Source organism: Labrus bergylta, chromosome 7 (genome assembly GCF_963930695.1).
Source record: "Labrus bergylta chromosome 7, fLabBer1.1, whole genome shotgun sequence".
NCBI classification, from domain to species: domain Eukaryota; kingdom Metazoa; phylum Chordata; class Actinopteri; order Labriformes; family Labridae; genus Labrus; species Labrus bergylta.
In genome coordinates, this window is record NC_089201.1 from 33,350,995 (window position 1) to 33,369,445 (window position 18,451).

At 44.3% G+C, this 18,451-nt stretch overlaps 2 protein-coding genes across 10 annotated transcripts in view; both read right to left on the minus strand.

Moving 5' to 3' along the window:
• The window catches only part of LOC136179750 (NLR family CARD domain-containing protein 3-like), a 497,803-nt gene that overhangs the window by 446,948 nt on the left and 32,404 nt on the right, over positions 1–18,451 (minus strand). The window lies entirely within an intron of this gene.
• On the minus strand, positions 5,819–18,300 carry wu:fa25f02 (uncharacterized protein C11orf24). The gene is made up of 3 exons (XM_065957426.1): positions 18,166–18,300; positions 11,074–11,368; positions 5,819–10,907 (listed from the first exon to the last, which is right to left on the minus strand). The coding sequence occupies exons 2-3, from the start codon at positions 11,225–11,227 to the stop codon at positions 9,913–9,915; spliced, it is 1,149 nt and encodes a 382-aa protein (XP_065813498.1). The 5' UTR covers positions 11,228–11,368; positions 18,166–18,300; the 3' UTR covers positions 5,819–9,912.

An 18,451-nucleotide genomic window follows, 5' to 3' on the forward strand; every position in this document is an offset into this window, starting at 1 on the left:
AAGGAAATCAAAGCGCTCTTTGAAACAGACACTTTGTTCTTCTGAAATCAAAACGGTTTAAATCAGTTTCCCCTGCAGGGGGCAGCGGGGTCGCTCCAAGGTCGACGTAGAAACCGCTGGAGGGGTTACATGTCTCATCTGGACATCAGGATCCCCCAGGAGGCGAGGAGAAGTACCTGCTGACACGGTGACCCCCCCCCCCCCCCCACCCATCACTGTGGAGCCTCGTGGAGCTCTCACGGTAACCATACGCCCCCTTTGGACCGGGACAGTCCCGTCCAGAGTCCCCACAAATAAGGTTTCCTCCTGAGTCGCTAAAGTTGGTTTTCAGTTCACTGCTTCACTGAAGTAACAATCCACTTCCTGTCCCTACCCACGTATGAATGTCGGCATTTCCACTGATGGCGCCTGAAAATGGACACCTGCAGTGTGCAGAACGCAGCGTATTCATTGGCTGATACTCTTCAAAGGAAGCTGTAACTCCACTGGAGCTATTTGTTAAACGCTTACTTCCTGTTCAGTTTGACGCAGCAGGTCCTGTTAGCATGATAAGCTAGGCTACCTTTGTCACGTAGCAGGTCCTGTTAGCATGATAAGCTAGGCTACCTTTGTCACATAGCAGGTCCTGTTAGCATGATAAGCTAGGCTACCTTTGTCACGTAGCAGGTCCTGTTAGCATGATAAGCTAGGCTACCTTTGTCACGTAGCAGGTCCTGTTAGCATGATAAGCTAGGCTAGCTTTGTCACGTAGCAGGTCCTGTTAGCATGATAAGCTAGGCTACCTTTGTCACGTAGCAGGTCCTGTTAGCATGATAAGCTAGGCTACCTTTGTCACTGATTACTGCCCCCTGGTGGTTACTGTCCCCTGGTGGTTACTGCCCCCTGGTGGTTACTGCCCCCTGGTGATTACTGTCCCCTGGTGGTTACTGTCCCCTGGTGGTTACTGCCCCCTGGTGGTTACTGCCCCCTGGTGATTACTGTCCCCTGGTGGTTACTGTCCCCTGGTGATTACTGCCCCCTGGTGATTACTGCCCCCTGGTGATTACTGTCCCCTGGTGGTTACTGTCCCCTGGTGATTACTGCCCCCTGGTGATTACTGCCCCCTGGTGATTACTGTCCCCTGGTGGTTACTGCCCCCTGGTGCTTACTGCCCCCTGGTGATTACTGTCCCCTGGTGGTTACTGCCCCCTGGTGATTACTGCCCCCTGGTGGTTACTGCCCCCTGGTGGTTACTGTCCCCTGGTGGTTACTGTCCCCTGGTGGTTACTGCCCCCTGGTGGTTACTGCCCCCTGGTGATTACTGTCCCCTGGTGGTTACTGTCCCCTGGTGATTACTGCCCCCTGGTGATTACTGCCCCCTGGTGATTACTGTCCCCTGGTGGTTACTGCCCCCTGGTGCTTACTGCCCCCTGGTGATTACTGCCCCCTGGTGATTACTGCCCCCTGGTGGTTACTGCCCCCTGGTGGTTACTGCCCCCTCTAGCGGAGGTGAATCAGTAGATCTTTACTCTCGTCTGGTTCAAACCCGCTGTTAAACACGCACATGTGTTTTTTTATGAGCGTGCATTTTTCCATCTGATTAACGTGAAGCGACCAATAAAAATATTTCTCCTTTTACGAACGTGTGGCGCCGCGCCCGGACTGCCCGAGGCTGAACCTGCACGACTCTGCAGCTCGGATCGATGACCCAGAGATCCCTGGGACTACCCCCCATGAAACGTCATGTTCAACCATTGAGCCACTCCCACGGCGACCATTGAGCCACTCCCACAGCGACCACTGAGCCACTCCCAAGGCGACCACTGAGCCACTCCCACAGCAGAGTCCGACGTCACTTGAATGCAGGACATTTACAGAAACTTCTTGCCAACAGAGATTTATGTTTCACACAAACACAGAAACAGAAAATCAGTAGAAAGATCTGAGTCCAACCTGATCCATTATACACTGCAGACAAACACACCATGCTTTCTCATTCATCCTACTGAGCTCTACTGAGCTCTCAGGTCCTACTGAGCTCTCAGGTCTTAGTGAGCTCTCAGGTCTTAGTGAGCTCTCAGGTCCTACTGAGCTCTCAGGTCTTAGTGAGCTCTCAGGTCTTAGTGAGCTCTCAGGTCCTGCTGAGCTCTCAGGTCCTACTGAGCTCTCAGGTCCTGCTGAGCTCTCAGGTCCTAGTGAGCTATCAGGTCCTACTGAGCTCTCAGGTCCTGCTGAGCTCTCAGGTCCTGCTGAGCTCTCAGGTCCTAGTGAGCTCTCAGGTCCTACTGAGCTCTCTGGTCGTAGTGAGCTCTCAGGTCCTACTGAGCTCTCAGGTCGTAGTGAGCTCTCTGGTCCTAGTGAGCTCTCTGGTCCTAGTGAGCTCTCAGGTCCTAGTGAGCTCTCAGGTCCTGCTGAGCTCTCAGGTCTTAGTGAGCTCTCAGGTCCTACTGAGCTCTCAGGTCCTAGTGAACTCTCAGGTCCTACTGAGCTCTCAGGTCTTAGTGAGCTCTCAGGTCCTACTGAGCTCTCAGGTCCTACTGAGCTCTACTGAGCTCTCAGGTCCTACTGAGCTCTCAGGTCCTAGTGAACTCTCAGGTCCTACTGAGCTCTCAGGTACTACTGAGCTCTAGTGAGCTCTCAGGTCTTACTGAGCTCTACTGAGCTCTCAGGTCCTACTGAGCTCTCAGGTCCTAGTGAGCTCTCAGGTCCTAATGAACTCTCAGGTCCTACTGAGCTCTCAGGTCCTACTGAGCTCTCAGGTCTTACTGAGCTCTCAGGTCTTAGTGAGCTCTCAGTTCCTACTGAGCTCTCAGGTCCTACTGAGCTCTCAGGTCTTAGTGAGCTCTCAGGTCCTACTGAGCTCTCAGGTACTACTGAGCTCTACTGAGCTCTCAGGTCCTACTGAGCTCTCAGGTCCTAGTGAACTCTCAGGTCCTACTGAGCTCTCAGGTCCTAGTGAGCCCTCAGGTCTTAGTGAGCTCTCAGGTCCTACTGAGCTCTACTGAGCTCTCAGGTCCTACTGAGCTCTCAGGTCCTAGTGAACTCTCAGGTCTTAGTGAGCTCTCAGGTCCTAGTGAGCTCTCTGGTCTTAGTGAGCTCTCAGGTCCTAGTGAGCTCTCTGGTCGTAGTGAGCTCTCAGGTCCTAGTGAGCTCTCTGGTCTTAGTGAGCTCTCAGGTCCTAGTGAGCTCTCTGGTCGTAGTGAGCTCTCAGGTCCTAGTGAGCCCTCAGGTCCTAGTGAGCTCTCAGGTCCTACTGAGCTCTCAGGTCCTAGTGAGCCCTCAGGTCTTAGTGAGCTCTCAGGTCCTACTGAGCTCTACTGAGCTCTCAGGTCCTACTGAGCTCTCAGGTCCTAGTGAACTCTCAGGTCTTAGTGAGCTCTCAGGTCCTAGTGAGCTCTCTGGTCTTAGTGAGCTCTCAGGTCCTAGTGAGCTCTCTGGTCGTAGTGAGCTCTCAGGTCCTAGTGAGCTCTCTGGTCTTAGTGAGCTCTCAGGTCCTAGTGAGCTCTCTGGTCGTAGTGAGCTCTCAGGTCCTAGTGAGCCCTCAGGTCTTAGTGAGCTCTCAGGTCCTACTGAGCTCTCAGGTCCTACTGAGCTCTCAGGTCCTAGTGAGCCCTCAGGTCTTAGTGAGCTCTCAGGTCCTACTGAGCTCTACTGAGCTCTCAGGTCCTACTGAGCTCTCAGGTCCTAGTGAACTCTCAGGTCTTAGTGAGCTCTCAGGTCCTAGTGAGCTCTCTGGTCTTAGTGAGCTCTCAGGTCCTAGTGAGCTCTCTGGTCGTAGTGAGCTCTCAGGTCCTAGTGAGCTCTCTGGTCTTAGTGAGCTCTCAGGTCCTAGTGAGCTCTCTGGTCGTAGTGAGCTCTCAGGTCCTAGTGAGCTCTCTGGTCTTAGTGAGCTCTCAGGTCCTAGTGAGCTCTCTGGTCTTAGTGAGCTCTCAGGTCCTACTGAGCTCTCAGGTCCTACTGAGCTCTCAGGTCCTAGTGAGCTCTCTGGTCTTAGTGAGCTCTCAGGTCCTAGTGAGCCCTCAGGTCTTAGTGAGCTCTCAGGTCCTACTGAGCTAACAATAATCATGTGATTGAGTTCTTATTTGGCAAAAGTCCGTTGATTATGAACGCTGAGATGAAGAATGTTGATCCGAGCAGACAAAAGGAAAGGCTCCAGTCTGTAGCATGAAGAACAGAAACCCGTCAGTCTGTCCTCATCAGACTGTGGAGAGCATTTCTTCACAGTTTAGAGTTATAATGGACCATATTCCCATGGCGGTCATGAATATGTTTGTAACTCGTAATCCGGCCCGTTGTGTCTCCAGATTGTTTGTGTAGACGCTTTCAAATGACAACAGTTGCTGTGATCTGCAACGCTTATACGACTTTAACCTGGAACATAACAGTGAGATCACAGACTGTAAAGATTATGGACGCAGCCTGAGTGACGTCCCCCATCTGTTCCTGCAGGGGGCGCTGGAGTCCCATCGATGATGTCCCCCGTCTGTTCCTGCAGGGGGCGCTGGAGTCCCATCGATGACGTCCCCCATCTGTTCCTGCAGGGGGCGCTGGAGTCCCATCGATGACGTCCCCCGTCTGTTCCTGCAGGGGGCGCTGGAGTCCCATCGATGGCGGTCTCCATGCTGGAAATGCTGCCTCAGTCTAACTTTCAGTCAACCTAACCACAGGCTGAGAGCTGGAGCTGAGGCGGGTTTTAAACCTCCTGACAAACCGTTACACCGCGCCCACCTGTCAATCAGGTCAGCTACACGCCTTATTGTGAATAACTCTTATCCTTCATCAAATCAAAACTGATGAGTCATCAAAACATTCACCCCCCGTACAGTGTGTGTCCATCCAGACATGAGCTAATCACACCTATTTGGTTTTTTGAACCAGGCTGTAAACATGTTCATCTCTGCTGTAAAAACAGGCTTTTTAGAATGGGTGTGTATGTGACTTCCTGTGCTTCTGCAGCCAGCCTCTAGTGGACACTCCAGGAACTGCAGGATGTTACACTTCAGCATCGGCTTCATGTTTCAACACTGGAGGTTTCTGCTTGAGTAAGACAGTGGCCCTTTCCGAATAGCCACAGTTCAGTATACTGAACCCTCGTGGTCATTTTTTGGGTCCACCTCAGTATACTGAACATTTCAGTATGGATACTAACTTCCTGGTTTCATGCAGTATGGATCGGATGCGTGCTTTCAGGAAATTAATTGTATTTTACCCACAATGCTGTGCGAAATTAAACGTAAATCGTCACTTCACGTCCGCCTCCAAATCAAAACAAACGAGCGTGGATTATTTTAATCAATTTTTAATCTTAATTTAAAGTCCCGACTGAAATCATTACTTTAAATTAACAACAGAAAATATAACAAATGTCTGCATTATAAAACTTTTCCCCGTCTATTTAAATAATGATTTCACTATTTAAATAATGATTTAACTATTTAAATGTCTTTACTGGTTTATTTTATATTCTGTATATTACTGTCTTTCATTTGTTCTTTATGTACTGTATGTTATTTAGTTATTTAATCTTTTACTTGATTTACATTGTGATATTGTTTTTTGAGCATCACTCTTCTTGAATAAAGATAGACAAAAAAAGAAAACCTGTAGATGCGGCCGGTTCAGGAAACGTGAACAGTAGGTACTAACAGTATACAGCAGACTGTACGTACTGCATACTGACAGATTGAGTATGTACTTGGCAATTCGGATACAGTCAGGATAACATTTGAGCTTCGCACTGAGTGTGACGTCACAGCAACATGGCCGCCGTGGGAATACGGTCCACAGTTTTAAAAACAGAAATCTAGTCGAGCTGCAGAAAGTTACTCAAAGTCATACAAACAAATTAGCTGCAACTTTATTTCATGACAAAAAACCCAATAATTCTTAGAATCTGTGGTATAGCTCTATTAAGAGTAAAGTTATATAATGAAATGGAAGACATAAATCTCAGGAGTGATGATCAACCAACACTCGTGTTAAAGATGTAAACAATGAAGAACACTGAACATTAAACACAACGTGGTCGGGAGTCCAGTCGAGCCGAGCTTTGAAAAATACATTCACCGTGTGCAAAAAGTAGAATATATAGAAAATAAAAAATCTAGTATGGCCCTATTTCCCATGATTCATTGCATGTGTGCAAAAAGCAGCAGGAACACATCATGATACAGACTCTGATATTAAAGTTTAAAGAAACAATCAGACATTTAGGGAAGAGTTTGAAGGAAAATGTAATCAACGCTGCGAAGAGAAGACGCTGCGGCCTGCTACGCTTTAATGTAACGCTCGTTTTAATTGGACCTCCTGTGAGCTCGCCTGCTGCGCTCGTAACTTAAAGCAGCGCTCAGCTGTTCAAACAGTTTCATCTGCTGAGGGGTTTGGAGATCCAGATTTTGGTAATCCATTTATTGGAAAGAAAAACTGGTTTGGATGACCCTGATCCAGATCCAGACCATTAAGGATCACCTAATCCAGCACGTTTGTTCAGAAGTAACCCAGCAGGATTAAAGCGATTGGATTAAATCTTGAAATCAGGGCCCGCTTGTTCAAAAGGTTTGATCCAGATAAAATGATCTGGGTCTGGTAGCCTAGTCCAGCTTCAGCTCACGTTTATCCTGATTGTTCAGAGAAAAACTGGTTTTGATGACCCTGATCCAGATCCAGACCTTTAAGGCTCACCTAATTCAAATCGCCCGTTAGATGGATTTTTAAATTATATCAGAAGGTGGAAAGTTACAGATTGTTGCTGTAAAGGTTTGAAGTGGGATTTTAAACATGAAATATCTCATTTAAAGCAGCCGTCACATGTCGCTGGGCCCGCAGCATCTTTCTGTATCTGCAGCGCATCAGGAATCGTTTGTTTCTGTCTGAAATGAAGAGACATCTTCAACACAAAAAAACAAACATGTGCACAAGCGAGCACCCTCAGTAACATGTCACTACGGTTACCATGACAACCCGTTTTGGGACTCGCTGACATGAGGTCTAATGGAGTCCTGAATCAGAGGTGTTACTTCTCTCTGTGGGTGAAGCTGCAGAATCAGGGTGATGATGTCATAAAACACCCGTCTGACATTAAACAAGTTTCACCTGGATTTCAAAGAGGCGGCCTCACATCGAGCTGTTCACGGGTTAGAGGATTATTCACCTGAAGTAAACGCCGCATAACAATGTGGAGAGACTGAAAACTCAAACCGTCTTCTTTCTATCAAATAATATCTCATTATACTTTTTATAACCCATGTTCACCTGACAGGATAAATACACGTCTTATATCAAGATGTGAAAAGCAGAAAGTCAGGCATGAATTAGGTTTGACGATGCAGAACATGAGAAAGTGTGACTGTAGAGTCATGAAAGCAAGACGTCAGTCCTCAGCTCGCTTCATGTCCACATATTTCCACTTCTAACAAACAACTCAGGACTTGTTCTTCGCTGTGACGTCTTGGAATGAGATGCTTCTCTGGATTAAAATAAGTCTTATGAGATATTTGATTAGAAATCAGACATTCGCTAAGATTTGAGTTGTTGCAAACTTGTAAATCTGCCTATTAAGCAAACAAAGTCATTTCAGGCTATGGCGTCGGAGCGTGCTCTGCTGGACAAACTAGGTCATTACACCTTCACAGAAATCACCTCTCGTGTAGTTTTCTGCATGAAATGGTTTCAGATTAAATCTTCTTTTCTCTGTAAAAGGCCGATGATACATCAGTAAGACTCTTTTTTCTCCCGTCTTTATCAGTTAGGATCAGTTTTTTAAACATTTTCTCTTTTTTGGTTTCAGTGGGGAAACTTTTAAAGGTGACATATCCTCCTCCTCCTCTTCAGTGTAAATAAGTCTCAGAGCTCCTCAAAACATGTGTGTGAAGTTTCTTGTTCTAAATCCACTCTGATCCTGTATTTGATCATGTCTATAAACCCCTCTATTTCAGCCCTGCTCAGAACAGGCTGTTTCTGTGTCTGCACCTTTAAATATGTATATGAGCTGTGTCTGACCACGCCCCCTCTCTGGAAGGGCTCGGGTGTCTCTGTCTTTCTCGCTCCATGTCCTATTGTTTACGGTGAGAAGGCAGACTTAGAGGGCAGAACAAACACCTAGCTGTGGGAGTGTCACCCACCTGGGGGAGGGGCTACTGCCCTTTGTGATGTCATGAAGGGAAAATCTCCAAACGGCCTGTTTGAGCACACATTTTCTGAAAAGTGGAGCAGGCAAAAGACGGAGAGGATGGACTTTTCTCATCATTGGGGGGTTTGTAGACGGACTAGAGACACATGTTAGAGGAACATGGAGAAGAGGATTTTAAATGTGACCTTTAAATAAGATCATGTACGTATGATTTAATGCAGCTGAGTTTGATAAATGATCATGATATTAAATTAATACCTTGTGGGTGCGATCCTGACCGTCTCAGTTTACGTCTCTGTGGCGCGTTTCAATCATAACACCTCATTGTCCTTAAGGCTCTTAGCTGCTTTTTTGTCTTTCACCGTTTTTCTAACCGTTAAATAATTGTTCCACGAAATGTGCGACATCAAATTAACAAATAAACTTTGGTCCTTCACCGAGCTGTCAAAAAAGAATGAAAAGTCTTTCATACGGCCAGGAGGGGGCGGCTGATAGTAAATAAGTCTATCATGAAATGTTTGGACCTCAGTAAACATTTTCAAAACGAGTTTTTGGTCTCAGTCTGTAGTTTCAAGTCTTCTTCAACACAGCTCAATGTGTATCTACTAAATTGTGGTCCAATTAGAGACTAGAATGAGTTAGGGGGCGGGGCTACCTCTGATTGACAAATGTCGGTTTGGTTGTACTAAAAGAAGCTCAGGGCGGAGATGGCTGTTCTTGTTGTTCATTTTGTCTAAGGAAGTGAGCCGTAGACAACGTTTGTCCAAGATGAAATGAGTGATGTCATGACGCTAAGCTAACGTCTGATACACAGTCTATGATAACGCTCTACATGGCCTGTATGCTAATTAACCAATTAGCGAATTGATTTTTCTTAAAGTGACAGTGCTCATCCTTACTGAGCTGAATTCTGTGTGAAATTATTCATGTGACACTGGGTGGCTGAGCTTTCTACATCATAGACCGTAAAAAAGAAGATGGACGACATGACAGCGCCCTAAAAAGTGAAGCCAAAACATTTAGAGCTCCCCCTGTTGACAGCTTGCATTATAGGTCATAAGCTCTGCCTCCTCCAAGCTAACAGACGGGACAAGATCAAACTGTCAAACAAATGTTTTTCAAACATGGTTTCTGTAGTTTTAATTAGTTTATCGATGCTATAAAAGAAGTATGACGTCATGATTGACAGCTGTGTTGACGAATGAGGCTCCTGCGTTGCTGTGTGCTCTGGAACACAAGCTGACACAAGAATCTGTTCTGCTGTAGACTGAACCCCCCTGAGCGACCTTTGACCAGGAAGTTTAATGTAAGTTTGAGCTAGAGGAAGGGGGCGGGGCATCAACACGTTACCAGACCAATATGTCAGTGCCCGTCACAGGAGGGATTCACTTTTGGCTTCACTTTTGTGAAATGGGAGGAGGTGGATACTAGTCGTTCGTCTTTATAAACAAAGTTCTATCTTAACTGAAGCCTCCTGATTGGTCTAACCACCGTGGGACCATCGTTAACGCTCTTTTGTATCCAGGCGACCTCTTTTTACGAGCCACGTTTCAAGATTTGGCACAAACAGAACAAGTTAAACTCTCAAACCCTCAAAGGAAGAGATGGAAAAACAAAGTGATGAAGTTAGAAAACGATCAGTTCAGTCAGCTGTTAGAGAATTCAGGAAGGAGTAAGAATGGACTCAATCGACCAATCAGAGGCACAGGATCAGCACCGTGTCGCCACGCAGTCCTCCTCTCTTCGTTCTCTGAAAACGAGGACAAAAAAACCCAAACAAATCTCCACACGTTGTGCTTCCTCCCTCACACCCCCGAGTCGGTGTACATGCCGTTGATCAGGTAGTCCACCTGCGTGTAGTCCTTCCTCCTGTAGCTCTCGTAGGCCTGCATGACGAACACCGCCACCGTCATCAGGAAGAAGAGCAGGCCGAAGAGCAGGACGCCGAGGAGAGACGCAGTGTTCATTAGCTGCTTGGTCAGAGCAGACCCGGCTACTTCTACTACGGCAACCCGCGGCGTTCCCGTGGAAACCGGCTCATGGTGGCCGGTTGGAGCGATGGTAGGCTGTGCTGTGGGTGAAGAGGTCGTCTGGATTGGTGGCGTCCTGGTTGGCGTCCTGGTTGGCGTCCTGGTTGGCGTCCTGGTTGGCGTCCTGGTGCTCGGGGTGTTTGGCTGTGGCGTGCCAGCTGAACTTGGGGTTGTTGCCAAAGTCGTCGTTGTTTTAGGACGGGGTGTTGCTGCAGAGGCAGTTATGGTTTTGCTGGTTGTTGTTGTTGTTGTTGTTGTTGTTGTTGTTGTTGTTGGTGAAGATGAGGAGGTCATGTCTGTCGTTGAAGGTTCTGGTAACGTTGTTGTCTTCATTGTTGCTGATTTTGTAGCAGGAGAAGATAATGTTGTGTTCAATGAAGGTGGAGATGGCGTTGTTGTTGTTGTGTTTGTTGGAGATGTTGTTGTTGTGCTCATTGGAGGTGGAGATGACGATGTTGTTGTTGTGTTTGTTGGAGATGTTGTTGTTGTGCTCATTGGAGGTGGAGATGACGATGTTGTTGTTGTCGCTGCTGCCGTGTTGGTGATTGGTCCACTGACTCCCTCTCTGGTTGGAGGAAGCAGAGGGTCTCGGGATCTTGGCTGTTGGTTGGTTGATGAGCTTGTGGATGAATTCCTTCCTCCTTCTGATTGGTCGGGTGGAATTTGGGATGCTACAGAGTTGTCTGATTGGTTGCTGGAGTTCTTCTGTGGGGGTAACGTGGCCACTTTAAAGGAGCCGGTCTCTGGAAGAGTGACGTCAGCATTTTCACCTGAGGAACAAAACAAAGTGAAGTGAGCTGAAATCAGAATGAAAACATAACGTAATAACAAAGTCTTTTATATAAAGGCAACATAACCCGAGTCTTATTAAAGGGACAAGAGAACAAAGTGTTAGGGGCGTGGTCTCACACACACACACACACACACACACGTCACCTTGTGTCGTGTTTGTCGGCAGCAGGATGGTGCCTGGATCGGGGTCCTTCCTCGAAGTGGTTGTGGCGGAGGAGCCGGTGAGGAGGAGGAGCAGGCAGAGGAGGCGGAGACACGTCTGCAGGCTCGGCTGGACCATCGAGGGAAACAGGGACATGGTGGGCAGAGGGGGCGGGGCGACACACACTCACCGCCTCACACAAACACACTCACATAGACACACATGCATGCACACACTGGGCACGTGGGCGGAGGCTGAGGTGAAAGGATGGAGGTGAAGGCAGCATCAACTCTGCACCTGCACAAGAACATCCACAGAGACAGATTCATGTTTCACATCTTCAGCACCAAAACGTGATCCAGACACACAAACTCAGCGTCTAAAACATCAACACTGACTCTCTTTCATCAAAGTGTTTTCAATATCACGTGTCTTATTACAAACTGTTATTTCAAAGATCGATAGTAAAACATTCAAACCGTTATTTCACCAGGAAAAAACTCGCAGAGCAGCCGCACAGACAAATATAAAAAATAAATCTTTATCAGACGTTTAAAGACACAAAAGGACAAATTTGTCAAGAACATCCACAAACACATCAGGGAGAACATCTGCAGCCAGATGTGTCCACCGCCAAGTCCTTTAACATCCTCCAATGAGAGCAGCTCGTCTCAGCTCTTTATGTGAGCAGCAAACTTCAGTTCTGACTTTTGGAGCAGACGGTAAGAAAGGGGCTCAAAGATGATAAGTCCCTGAACTCTTCTGAAGGTCTGAAGGAAGCAGACCTCAGACTGACCTGGAGGTAATACGTCAGTGTTTAAGTCTGCGTGTGGACACAGAAGTTAGTGATGAACTTCAGAGCTCTGTGCACACAGAGTGCAGAGAGTGTAAACTTTGAGAGCTTTAGAAAACAGAGAAGTGTCAGCAACGAAAATAAAACACGTCTCCACCAGCTGCTGACTGTGACGAGTTAAAGAAAGACTCATCGATTCAAACACAAACATGTCTGCAGCAGCTCCAAACAGACTTGACCTCTGAACCCACAGAACAGCTGACGAGCCAAGTGAGAGGAACTACCGCCATCTAGTGTCCGAACAGAGCAAGTTAAGAGCTCTCCCCACGTGAGAGACTTTCAGAACAAATCGTTATCTTTGTACTTCTGTAACTCTGTCAGACTCAGCGTGAGTCTGGTTTTGCCCGAGATGTTCATTTTTGTCAGAAATGGAGAATTTTCCACTTTTATTTTGAAATCATTCTGACCGTGTTAGGGCATATGGTAAGAAAATACATTTTTAATTTTATTTTTTTTTAATAGGTCTATACACTCTGAATAAATGTCTGCTCCCTAAAACTTATAGATATCCAAGACTGTGTTCCCCTAGCCCCCCCCTCATATATTATATAGAAAATAACTCATTTGTTGTGTTTAACCCATTACTGTCAAAATATATAAAAAGAAACATTCTAATTTAAAATAAATCACATCATTAAGCGAAATGTTAAAATTAGAGCCTTCAGCATTAAAGAGTTAATCTCAATTAATGTTGTGTTATTTTGTCCCTTCAGGCTCTCCGTAGATAGTCATATCCACCTTATGACATCACACACTGACCTTATGACATCACACACTGACCTTATGACATCACACACTGACCTTATGACATCACACACTGACCTTATGACATCACACACTGACCTTATGACATCACACATTGACCTTTGTTACCGTTCCTTTGAGCTGTTTGACCTCACTTTGGGATCCCTAACCACTTCCTGTTTCTACACAAGGAGCATGTCAGAGCTGGAGGGGAGTCAGTGCCTTGCTCAAGGGCACATCTACAGCACTGAGGAAGTGACCTGGCACCTCTCCAGCAGCCAGACTAACTCCCAAGTCCTTACAGACTGATCAGGGGGTTCAGGGGGTGTTGTGTAAGATAAGGCAGAATCAAAGAAAAGTAAATAGTTTCTCCTTCTCTAAGTAAGCTCATATTGTTAATCAGTTGAAGAGAAGGCAGCAGGATGAAGGTGTCTTCATATTGTCTTAGTCAGTTGAAGAGAAGACAGCAGGATGAAGGTGTCTTCATATTGTCTTAGTCAGTTGAAGAGAAGGCAGCAGGATGAAGGTGTCTTCATATTGTTAATCAGGTTAAGAGAAGACAGCAGGATGAAGGTGTCTTCATATTGTTAGTCAGTTTAAGAGAAGACAGCAGGATGAAGGTGTCTTCATATTGTTAGTCAGTTGAAGAGAAGACAGCAGGATGAAGGTGTCTTCATATTGTTAGTCAGTTGAAGAGAAGACAGCAGGATGAAGGTGTCTTCATATTGTCTTAGTCAGTTGAAGAGAAGACAGCAGGATGAAGGTGTCTTCATATTGTTAGTCAGTTGAAGAGAAGACAGCAGGATGAAGGTGTCTTCATATTGTCTTAGTCAGTTGAAGAGAAGACAGCAGGATGAAGGTGTCTTCATATTGTCTTAGTCAGTTGAAGAGAAGACAGCAGGATGAAGGTGTCTTCATATTGTCTTAGTCAGTTGAAGAGAAGACAGCAGGATGAAGGTGTCTTCATATTGTCTTAGTCAGTTGAAGAGAAGACAGCAGGATGAAGGTGTCTTCATATTGTCTTAGTCAGTTGAAGAGAAGACAGCAGGATGAAGGTGTCTTCATATTGTCTTAGTCAGTTGAAGAGAAGACAGCAGGATGAAGGTGTCTTCATATTGTTAGTCAGTTGAAGAGAAGACAGCAGGATGAAGGTGTCTTCATATTGTCTTAGTCAGTTGAAGAGAAGACAGCAGGATGAAGGTGTCTTCATATTGTCTTAGTCAGTTGAAGAGAAGACAGCAGGATGAAGGTGTCTTCATATTGTTAGTCAGTTGAAGAGAAGACAGCAGGATGAAGGTGTCTTCATATTGTCTTAGTCAGTTGAAGAGAAGACAGCAGGATGAAGGTGTCTTCATATTGTTAGTCAGTTGAAGAGAAGACAGCAGGATGAAGGTGTCTTCATATTGTCTTAGTCAGTTGAAGAGAAGGCAGCAGGATGAAGGTGTCTTCATATTGTCTTAGTCAGTTGAAGAGAAGGCAGCAGGATGAAGGTGTCTTCATATTGTCTTAGTCAGTTGAAGAGAAGGCAGCAGGATGAAGGTGTCTTCATATTGTTAGTCAGTTTAAGAGAAGGCAGCAGGATGAAGGTGTCTTCATATTGTCTTAGTCAGTTGAAGAGAAGACAGCAGGATGAAGGTGTCTTCATATTGTCTTAGTCAGTTGAAGAGAAGACAGCAGGATGAAGGTGTCTTCATATTGTTAGTCAGTTTAAGAGAAGGCAGCAGGATGAAGGTGTCTTCATATTGTCTTAGTCAGTTGAAGAGAAGACAGCAGGATGAAGGTGTCTTCATATTGTCTTAGTCAGTTGAAGAGAAGACAGCAGGATGAAGGTGTCTTCATATTGTTAGTCAGTTTAAGAGAAGGCAGCAGGATGAAGGTGTCTTCATATTGTCTTAGTCAGTTGAAGAGAAGACAGCAGGATGAAGGTGTCTTCATATTGTTAGTCAGTTTAAGAGAAGACAGCAGGATGAAGGTGTCTTCATATTGTCTTAGTCAGTTGAAGAGAAGACAGCAGGATGAAGGTGTCTTCATATTGTCTTAGTCAGTTGAAGAGAAGGCAGCAGGATGAAGGTGTCTTCATATTGTCTTAGTCAGTTGAAGAGAAGACAGCAGGATGAAGGTGTCTTCATATTGTCTTAGTCAGTTGAAGAGAAGACAGCAGGATGAAGGTGTCTTCATATTGTCTTAGTCAGTTGAAGAGAAGACAGCAGGATGAGGGTGTCTTCATATTGTTAGTCAGATTAAGAAGGTGTCTTCATATTGAAGGTGTCTTCATATTGTTAGTCAGGTTAAGAAGGTGTCTTCATATTGAAGGTGTCTTCATATTGTTAGTCAGGTTAAGAAGGTGTCTTCATATTGAAGGTGTCTTCATATTGTTAGTCAGGTTAAGAAGGTGTCTTCATATTGAAGGTGTCTTCATATTGTTAGTCAGGTTAAGAAGGTGTCTTCATATTGAAGGTGTCTTCATATTGTTAGTCAGGTTAAGAAGGTGTCTTCATATTGAAGGTGTCTTCATATTGAAGGTGTCTTCATATTGTTAGTCAGGTTAAGAAGGTGTCTTCATATTGAAAGTGTCTTCATATTGTTAGTCAGGTTATGAAAGTGTCTTCATATTGAAGGTGTCTTCATATTGTTAGTCAGGTTAAGAAGGTGTCTTCATATTGAAGGTGTCTTCATATTGTTAGTCAGGTTATGAAGGTGTCTTCATATTGTTAGTCAGGTTGTGAAGGTGTCTTCATATTGTTAGTCAGGTTAAGAAGGTGTCTTCATATTGAAGGTGTCTTCATATTGAAGGTGTCTTCATATTGTTAGTCAGGTTAAGAAGGTGTCTTCATATTGAAAGTGTCTTCATATTGTTAGTCAGGTTATGAAAGTGTCTTCATATTGTTAGTCAGGTTAAGAAGGTGTCTTCATATTGAAGGTGTCTTCATATTGTTAGTCAGGTTAAGAAGGTGTCTTCATATTGAAGGTGTCTTCATATTGTTAGTCAGGTTAAGAAGGTGTCTTCATATTGAAGGTGTCTTCATATTGTTAGTCAGGTTATGAAGGTGTCTTCATATTGTTAGTCAGGTTGTGAAGGTGTCTTCATATTGTTAGTCAGGTTGTGAAGGTGTCTTCATATTGTTAGTCAGGTTATGAAGGTGTCTTCATATTGTTAGTCAGGTTATGAAGGTGTCTTCATATTGTTAGTCAGGTTGTGAAGGTGTCTTCATATTGAAGGTGTCTTCATATTGTTAGTCAGGTTGTGAAGGTGTCTTCATATTGAAGGTGTCTTCATATTGTTAGTCAGGTTATGAAGGTGTCTTCATATTGTTAGTCAGGTTGTGAAGGTGTCTTCATGTTGAAGGTGTCTTCATATTGTTAGTCAGGTTGTGAAGGTGTCTTCATATTGAAGGTGTCTTCATATTGTTAGTCAGGTTATGAAGGTGTCTTCATATTGAAGGTGTCTTCATATTGTTAGTCAGGTTATGAAGGTGTCTTCATATTGAAGGTGTCTTCATATTGTTAGTCAGGTTATGAAGGTGTCTTCATATTGAAGGTGTCTTCATATTGTTAGTCAGGTTATGAAGGTGTCTTCATATTGAAGGTGTCTTCATATTGTTAGTCAGGTTATGAAGGTGTCTTCATGTTGAAGGTGTCTTCATATTGAAGGTGTCTTCATATTGTTAGTCAGGTTATGAAGGTGTCTTCATATTGAAGGTGTCTTCATATTGTTAGTCAGGTTATGAAGGTGTCTTCATATTGAAGGTGTCTTCATATTGTTAGTCAGGTTAAGAAGGTGTCTTCATATTGAAGGTGTCTTCATATTGTTAGTCAGGTTATGAAGGTGTCTTCATATTGAAGGTGTCTTCATATTGAAGGTGTCTTCATATTGTTAGTCAGGTTAAGAAGGTGTCTTCATATTGAAGGTGTCTTCATATTGAAGGTGTCTTCATATTGTTAGTCAGGTTATGAAGGTGTCTTCATATTGAAGGTGTCTTTATATTGAAGGTGTCTTTATATTGTTAGTCAGGTTATGAAGGTGTCTTCATATTGAAGGTGTCTTCATATTGAAAGTCAGGTTATGAAGGTGTCTTCATATTGAAGGTGTCTTCATATTGTTTGTCAGGTTAAGAAGGTGTCTTCATATTGAAGGTGTCTTCATATTGAAGGTGTCTTCATATTGTTAGTCAGGTTATGAAGGTGTCTTCATATTGAAGGTGTCTTCATATTGAAGGTGTCTTCATATTGTTAGTCAGGTTAAGAAGGTGTCTTCATATTGAAGGTGTCTTCATATTGAAGGTGTCTTCATATTGAAGGTGTCTTCATATTGTTTGTCAGGTTAAGAAGGTGTCTTCATATTGAAGGTGTCTTCATATTGAAGGTGTCTTCATATTGTTAGTCAGGTTATGAAGGTGTCTTCATATTGAAGGTGTCTTTATATTGAAGGTGTCTTCATATTGAAGGTGTCTTTATATTGAAGGTGTCTTCATATTGAAGGTGTCTTCATATTGAAGGTGTCTTTATATTGAAGGTGTCTTCATATTGAAGGTGTCTTTATATTGAAGGTGTCTTCATATTGAAGGTGTCTTCATATTGAAGGTGTCTTCATATTGAAGGTGTCTTTATATTGAAGGTGTCTTCATATTGAAGGTCTTCATATTGAAGGTGTCTTCATATTGAAGGTGTCTTCATATTGAAGGTGTCTTTATATTGAAGGTGTCTTCATATTGAAGGTGTCTTTATATTGAAGGTGTCTTTATATTGAAGGTGTCTTCATATTGAAGGTGTCTTTATATTGAAGGTGTCTTCATATTGAAGGTGTCTTCATATTGAAGGTGTCTTTATATTGAAGGTGTCTTCATATTGAAGGTGTCTTTATATTGAAGGTGTCTTTATATTGAAGGTGTCTTCATATTGAAGGTGTCTTTATATTGAAGGTGTCTTTATATTGAAGGTGTCTTCATATTGAAGGTGTCTTTATATTGAAGGTGTCTTCATATTGAAGGTGTCTTTATATTGAAGGTGTCTTCCTCTCAGCTGTGACTCTGAACAGGTTTGCTCAGAGACTCTCCCTGAATGTAAACACAGGATGCTCAGAGGTCACCACATGTGTGTCTACGTGGAGAGAAGAAGAGCTGCAGCACTAAACCACTCAAACACTCAAACACTCAGTAACTGTGACTCCACAGAACAGCAGCTTCTTCTTCTTCTTCTTCTGTTTTCTCTTCCTCGGTAACTTTTTGTTGGAGTCTCGAAGAAGAACAAAGTGTCAGAGATAACGGCCTGACTTCACGTCACCGTGACGCAATAAAGTCCAGTTCAGATGATTAGTCCCAAAGTTCAGACATTGACATGAAAGCCACATTGAGCCTGCTAACTGAGGTTTAAAGTCAAGATAACAGAGAAGTTAGCCGTGTGAAGCTAACACTTGGTTCTCCGGTGTTTCTGTGATCTGTGAAACAAATCAACGCGAATCATTCAGTGAATTCAAAGAAATATAACCTCTGTGACTCACCTGTGATGTGTTAACGTTAAAGAAGTAAACACAAGGAGCTCAGACAGCTGAAAGTATCCACTTCACTACCGGAGGAAGGAGGAACGCTTCGTCTTCTTCTTCTTCTTCTTCTTCTTCTTCTTCTTCTTCTTCTTCGTTGGTTTCATTTCTGGCAGCGTGGACTCATCGGTGTCGTGTTTCTGCCCCCTGCCGGCCACACTGTGCTAAAACAAGACCTGGCTCACATGAACACACACTGTTGTTGTTTTTTAATCACAAAGGATGATAAAAATGTGACACTTAAAGG

Excerpts from the sequence above, each read along its gene's own strand:
- wu:fa25f02 (XM_065957426.1), bottom strand. The coding sequence starts at position 11,227 with ATGTCCCTGTTTCCCTCGATGGTCCAGCCGAGCCTGCAGACGTGTCTC. Across the intron at positions 10,908-11,073 it reads GCCGACAAACACGACACAAG|GTGAAAATGCTGACGTCACT; the intron begins GTGACGTGTGTG and ends TTTGTTCCTCAG.